The 7,716-nt window shown below is 35.4% G+C and overlaps 1 protein-coding gene across 1 annotated transcript; it reads right to left on the bottom strand.

Annotated features, from left to right (window-relative positions):
- Window positions 1–309: 309 nt before the first annotated feature.
- Window positions 310–4,340, bottom strand: LOC107922369 (S-adenosyl-L-methionine-dependent tRNA 4-demethylwyosine synthase). The gene is made up of 8 exons (XM_016852366.2): window positions 3,310–4,340; window positions 3,066–3,181; window positions 2,402–2,577; window positions 1,944–2,134; window positions 1,764–1,850; window positions 1,194–1,351; window positions 893–1,103; window positions 310–803 (listed from the first exon to the last, which is right to left on the bottom strand). Exons 1-8 carry the CDS (start codon window positions 4,144–4,146, stop codon window positions 663–665), a joined length of 1,917 nt encoding a protein of 638 aa, XP_016707855.1. The 5' UTR covers window positions 4,147–4,340; the 3' UTR covers window positions 310–662.
- Between the last annotated feature and the right edge of the window lie 3,376 nt (window positions 4,341–7,716).

Below are 7,716 nucleotides of genomic sequence, written 5' to 3'. Positions count from 1 at the left end.
CTTTTACCATGCAGATGCCTCAAAAGCCTCACGTCAATTGATGAGTTTGGAATCTCTCTGGAAGAGACTAGCTTGTAGGGACTATGGGAATGTAGCAATGGCATAAACTTCTCCAATCCACTCCACTCCACTATAAGATTATTCTTGGAGTTGCCAACAACAATACCAAATTTGTTTTAGCTGTAATCAACTGATTCTACATTGGATGCATGCATTTTAGAGTTTGCTTTAAACTTGCATGTCATGATGAATGTCTTGAAAACTGCACAACTTTTGATGTTAGCTGATAATATTGACAGTTGCGGAATCATTTTAGCTCGAGAAAAAGTTCCCTTTTTATTATCATCAATTTTCCTTTACAATGGTTATATGTTAGAGGTGCATAAATTAGAGAAATCAATAGAGCCACTAGCATGACCCCTACATGGGCAACGTTTGAAATCAAAATTGTTTTTAAGATAATATGAATACAACAAAGATAAAGGCAGTACACTATCATTTAACTATTTTATCCCCCCACCCCCCCAACTCCTCGCCCGACCAAAAAAAAGCCCACTATCATTTAAATCAGATATTATAGCCAACTAAACCAAAACTGTTTAAATGATTAACCATCTTTCCCAAGTAAAATGGATATATTTGCTCATATCAATACAAACTGCTCAGCGCTTTGACTTGTGATGTCGCTCCTTCTTGTACCGAGACTGATCAGGATCAAATCCACCTTCCTCAGCTCCATAGACGGCCCATGACGGAGTGAGAGCCATATAATCCTCACTGTCAAAAGGTCTTCCTAAAGCCACCTGCACCATTGGCAATAAACAAAATATTTCAAACATAAGTTTATAGTCTAGAGACTCTTCCCATAATGAAATTGATGCTTCTCACTAACCAGGTCATGAAACTTTTCATAGTCAATCCATGTATGCCATTGACCATTGACCTTGAACTTTTCAGTTTTTGCCAAGAGGACACAACATGAGTGTGCATGTTCACATGCAACCTCATACTCCCCTGCACTTTTCAAAGCCAATGCCTCCGAGAAAGCCCTCACATCAGAATGCCATGGCACATTCTCCATTGTCAACTTTGATGTGGCAGAACTGTAAGAAATATCAACGTGGCTGAGAAAGGGCAGGCAGTTTTGCTGATAAAAGTAAAACAACAAATAACAGTATGACGAATAGACTTACGATCCACAGTATGTTACGCCTTTGATTTCAACAAAATCAGGCTTCCCGAGGACAAAGAGTTTAGAATAAGCATCTACATCTTCTGTATTCCATCCTTTCACAAGTGTCAAGCGATATACAGTCCGTTGATGTTTCTCTTTGAGAGCTTTCAAGGAATCCTGAATAAAAGATATTGCCAATAAGAAAAGTACAAAGATGAAGCAGCAGTTCGCTTTTACAGAAGTTAAAAAACCAGAACATGTTCGGGACTTTTAACACTGCTGTTAAGTAAATAGCATTTCAGATTAATGCAAACAGTAAGCTTTTCTAATTGGGATATAAGGAATCTGCCAATATGTTTATCCATTGCAAGGTAAGGGCAGCTATAAAGCTTTCAGATCAACATTAATTCAAAACTCCAGATGTACACTGCTAGTCTCTAGCTTCAAGAATTTGATGCCTGCCATATTTCTGCTTTGCATTATCTCTCTTCTCCAATGATCATTCCTTTTCATCTAAAGAAACTTGACTTCTTTTTTCTTTCTTAATGTTTTAGCTCAGTTATTTAGATTTCGAGAATAAAACACTTACAATGAATCTTTCCCAGAAATCCCCAAAGAGTGGCCTATCAATTGCCTTCAAGCTATCCTTTGTTGCAGCATCCACACTCACGTATAACTGCATGAACAAAAGAAATTAACTAGGTTAATAAGGAATACAAGACTCTGTTGGACATCTATGCATTGTTAAGATAGATTCACAGCCACAGACCTGCGTTACAGGCTTCAGCATTTTAATTTTTTCAGGGAACTGTGCATTAGTTACTAGAAATGTAGAGATTCGCCTTCGGTGCAGCTCATCCACAAGCGCATTAATTTCGGGATACATAATTGGTTCACCAACAAGTGATAGGGCACAGTGCTGAGGGGATAGACCCTCCATCAATCGCTCTTGTGTAACACCTGCAACAATAGGACGAGTAAATTCTCCTGTTAAATTCAAAGGGAAGATCTTTGTTGCAATCCTATGTCTAAGAGTTTAATTTGTAACAGAAAATCTTAGGAAGTTCTAATCCTTCCATATATTACTCAATTCTGAAACGATTATGACATAATTGAGGTGCACTGACTAAATTGTCTGAGGCAGAACTTAGTAGAAGAGAAGTTAACTACAGGAAACCCCATGATAAAGGGAAAATATAATTAGAAGAACAAATTTAAGAAAATTACCAGGAACTCCTTTCGTTTGCTTAATCATCTTTGTATGAAGATCTATGGCAGTATTGACAATCTCTAAGGGATCATCCATCTTCCACTGCCAACTCTTCCCTACTGGATTCGTATGATGCCTCCAGCAGAAAACACATTTATTGGCACATGCCAAACTAGGTGTAGCCTCCATGCATCTGTCAAATTCAGAAGTTAAAGGAATTTAAATAGCAGGACAATAGCTGCAGCCAAGAAGCAAAGACAGGACAAAAAAGATTGTACAATGTACTAAGTAAATTACAAAATGAGATTTCATTGCTATGAAATACATAAAATGATCAAATTCAATGTAGACAGATGCACATGAGGTCAACTACAGCCACTTATAGACCAACATGACGCATACTTCCTTGTTTCCAGACTCCTATTATGTTAGTTGAGGGTGCAAAAGGCAAGATAATCTTTCTGAAAGTATAAACATGATATCGAATTCTCCTCATATTATAAATCAAGGAACACCATAAAAATGGCAAGACACTAATGAGATGAAAAGCGTAACTAAACCTTAAAGCAGGAAGAAATATGAAAAAAGAAATAGTAAAACCATATCAGTCGCACAACATTGAAATGAGACAACTAAATAATCATCGAAAGCTTAAAAGGTGCATAAGAAAGTCGCAATCACCTATGACTCTCTATTCCATAAAATGAGTGCTTGTAACAACCTCCTCGTCCTCTAAGTTGAGACTTGGTCCATCTACAGATCTTAACACCACTATGTGAACCAATAATTTTATATCCCTGAAAATTCCCAGCAGTTAAAGGATGTCAATTAGACCAAAAAGTGCAAGGGCATACTAAGATTAAGCAATCACCAAGATGAAATGCTTTCATCAGCAAAAGATGCGTATCCACTTAAACAAAGTTACCTGTTTCTCCAAGTTGGCTCTTATAACTGGAGTTACCATCTCTCTTTTCCCATCCAATTTCCCATTAGTTTCAGCCACATTAACAGACTTTTTCCTCGATGGCCCTTTACCTGCAATATCTTCAAGATCAACAATGTCTTCCCCTCCTCCTTCTCCATCATCGTCATCATCACTTTCAAGGCTTTCAACATCACTCTCATAAACAATGCCATTCTCATTCTCCATCACCAATCCCCCTTTCAAAACAGTGACCACCTTTTCACTCCACCCTTCAAAGACACTCTCCAATTCACCTCCATCCACATCACCTTCCCCAACCGGCACCATCTCCGTCGCTCCCAACCCTCTCAACCTCTTTCCCAAATCCCTCGCCACCGCATTAAAGGTGTCCCCGTAAAGCCGGCTACCGACTCCAAAGACGGCGAATTTACAATCAGAAAGCAGCAAATTCCCGGCGCGAAAATCAGTGCTGATATCGGCGAGCCAATTGACGAAGAATTTAGAATTTTGGGGAGGATTTCCATCTTCCCAGGTGGAAGCGATGATAATGATTAGGGATTCCTTAGGGAGATCCTCCGGTTCGTAGGTGTGGGGATCAACGAGGTCGAAAGGAATGTTATTCTTGGAGGAGAGGAGGTCAAGGAGGCGTTGAGCTAGGGCTTTGGATGTTCCGGTTTGGGTGAGGAAGAAGAGCTTACCTGGTCTAGGGTTAGGGTTTAGAGGGAGATGTTTGAGGGGTTTTAGGCAGCGGCGGCGGGATTTGTAAAGAAAGTAAAAGGTAGTAGCGGAGAGGAGAGCGAAGAGGGTGAGGCGGGTGGAAAGTGAGGAAGGGGTCATGTTTGGGATCTATTATTTCCTTTTTCTCTGTTCAGGGTTTTGGCGGAAATGAGGGAGTAGAGGCGCTCATCGTGGTGGCGAAGTGGAGGGAGTAGGCGGCATAAAGATGAAGAGATGGTGACCTGAAATCAGAATCAGAGTTTATTTATTTATTGGGCTTAGAAATTTAGAAATCGAGCCCGTATCGTACACTACTTCAACAGTGATCCAATTATCTATATAATCTATATTTCAAATTTTGCAAAAGCTTTACACCATTTAAGTTTGTAGAGATAATATTTGTTTTTCTTTTACCTAACCCATTATTAGGTAAATACTCATGGATGAACTCATCTCCTCCTATTTTGACAATAATACTTATACCAATTGAATTAAGGCTCAATCATTATTAAATTAACATTAAAAACAATTTATTAGTATATTAATAATTATTATGTTATAATAAAAATAATGTTAATTAATGCACGAGTTGATTGATAGCCTACATTATTTAAATTTTAAATTAATTATAATGTGAAATATTTAGCATGTAAATTATTATAAGGTTCAATATAAACACTGTCTTCTAAATTATTTCTTTTTTATCATATAAATACTTAAAACTATTTTTGATGAATTTAGACACAAATTATATTTTTTCCCACAACTGTTAATGCACTATAACCAATGAAGATGTGATACAAATGCTACATCATCATTGGCACATCATCATTTATATAAAATAAATTCAAATATATATAATTATAGAATTAAAATATAAAATTAAAAAATTATAAATTTATGTAATATATTAAATATAATTTAAAATATATATATAAAGAAAAGGCAATCAACCTTTTTATGACACCTTTATTTATTTTTAATTTTTTAATTTTCTTTTTAATTTTATTTTCTTCTTCATCTTCTTTGTTTTTCATAAATTTGCTACCCCTTCAATAATTAATCAGTTAAACTCATAAGTATTTTTGTTGTATGTCCTCTTAGTGCGGAGGATCAAGTATTTATATGATATAGTTAATGTTCATGGAATTGACGTTCTAGGTAGGCTCCATGCATGTCGACATGTATGTTACCCTAAACTCAACACATGTTCACTAGTCCAGGTGCTCATCAGTTCATTCGTTTGACCTCGTACCCTATGCTCGTGGACATCCAGGGATGTGCGAACTGGGCTCGCGAGCCCCCTAATTACTCCACCTTGACGTTCTAGGTAGGCTCCATGCATGTCAACACGTATGTTACCCTAAACTCAACACGTGTTCACTGGTCCAGGTGCTCATCGGTTTATTCGTTTGACCTTGTATCCTATGCTCGTGGACATCCAAGGATGTGTGAACTGGGCTCGCGATCCCCCTAATGACTCCACCTGGTGGGGTCCAAACTCGGGTCGTAGGTCAATAATCTAGGTTATATTCGAGTTTCAGCTTGGCAATTAGATATCTCATAATACAAACATAACTCTCATATCTACTTCCTCCATTATTCCAATTTAAGTATATGAAGATGGTGGTAGATCATTTTAGCTCAATTTTCTTTTTCTTTTTCTCTCTTTTTGAAACAAAATGACTAAACATAAGATTTGGGTTTGGGGTTTTTTGCGGTGAAAAAAGCAATGGGGGTTTTCAAAATTTGAAGAACTTTCATCTTCATCTAGCATGGTGTTTGAGACTCTTAATTTCCATGTTTTCTTTCTTTTCCTCATTGTTGTTCTCGGTTGTCCTGTTAGGATATTATTATTAGATATTATCTTTTAAGAATGTTTAAATATATTGTATATCTTTTAGGTATATATTTAAAAATATATTATATATCTTTCCTCTTCTTACATGATTATTACAGTATAAATATTATAAATAAGATTCTTACATGATTATTCTTGTTATGGATCAGGAGCTTAGGTTCCCCTTTTATTTATTTATTTTTTTCTTCTCCAAGTCTCTTGCTTCTTATTTTTTATTTTGCCGGTCGACACAGTGGTCTCAACTTTTGGGTTGGCTATTACCCGCCTTTTAACCCAATTTTTTTCATTGTTCTCCATTGCTAATGGCAATTCTACGCCATTGGTTCAAACCTAAGCAATGGTTTAAGTGGCTTAATCTTACCGTCGTCAAAGAGCTCGTTAGTCGACAAAGAATTTCTCTCCAATTGGCCATAGAAATTAAACTTGAATCATAACACCCATTGCCATCATCATCGTTGTTGCTTTGATATTCTTTGGTCGAGCGACCCTGCCATTAAAGCTTTTTCTCTGCTTTATCTTCGAGTCGAAAGAGACTGTCGGTGAAGAACCAGTAATGTGAGAGATGTCATTAAGCTCATTGTGCAAAGAAGAATCACATGAAGTTGGAGTGTTGAGGGCTTGAAGGAGTGGTGATGTACGACGATGAACATGAGCTATTGTAGTTGAAGTCCGTCGTAGGGAGCGACGCCACCACTTCGACCTCCATTTAATCCTTGTGATCTGAAGATTTCAAGTATGAGAGTCAAAGATAAAGATAGAAATGGGAAGGGTTGATGACAACAATAGCGGTGGCGATGAAGTTTGGGAGAAGAGCAAAGAAAGGAGAGAAGAAAAAGATAAAAACAGAAGAATAAGGATGGGAGAGAGAGAGGGAGAAAGAGAGGAATGAAAGGAGAGAAGGAAAAAAAAATTTTAGTACGAATATAATTTAAGGGGTAATTTTTAATTAAAAAAATTGTGTTTATTATTTTAATATAAAAACAGAATCAACAATCTAAAATGATTTAGCAGCATTTTGAGAGTATTATCTTATATAAAAAAAATTCTTTTGTTTTTTTATCAATAGAAACATTATGTAGTATAAATTTAATTATAATAATTTTGTATATTTACTAAAATAATTAAATATTACCCAATAATTGGACAAATGTGTGCATACATGTTTTTTAAGATAAAATATTCATTTTATAATAGTTTAATGCATTTAATTTTTCCAAAAAAAATTAATGTATTTAAGGTCTAAAGTTGTCTAAATTGAAATTAATTAAATGTATAATGGTATTTTTTTATTTTAAATAAATCTATTTTAAAATATTAAGATTTAATAAAAAAATTCATATTAAGATGAAATAAATTTCTTTAAAAATAGTAATAATTAATAAGATCAAATTGTGATATATATAAAATAAAGAAGACTAAGAGTGTAAATTAAAAAGAAAAATAAACCTATTATATAAATTGATTTGGGTGGAGGGACATATTATGAAACATACCATCAACAAATGGTATAAATGTTATATTTCTCTCTCTCTCTCTCTTTGTGTTCATTTCTGAACAAATATTTATTTGATAAAATAATTACACATCATCAACCCAAAACTTTTAATAAAACCATAAAAATATTAACTAAATTCAATAACTACACATTATCAACACAAAACTACTTTGGCTTCAGCCCTTAGCCTATCACAATGTATTTGATAAAATTCGATTGTGGCATAAAGATCAACAATAGCTCTAGCCCTTATGCCTTTAGGAATGGAATTGAAGCCTGCGAGAGTGGGCACTTATTGTCCACTAGTCTCATATTCAGGAGTACCAAACTTAGA

The sequence above is a fragment of the Gossypium hirsutum genome, chromosome D01 (genome assembly GCF_007990345.1).
Source record: "Gossypium hirsutum isolate 1008001.06 chromosome D01, Gossypium_hirsutum_v2.1, whole genome shotgun sequence".
NCBI lineage: Eukaryota > Viridiplantae > Streptophyta > Magnoliopsida > Malvales > Malvaceae > Gossypium > Gossypium hirsutum.
The sequence above is the reverse complement of the archived record's forward strand: the minus strand, read 5'-3'. Positions and strand labels throughout refer to the sequence as shown.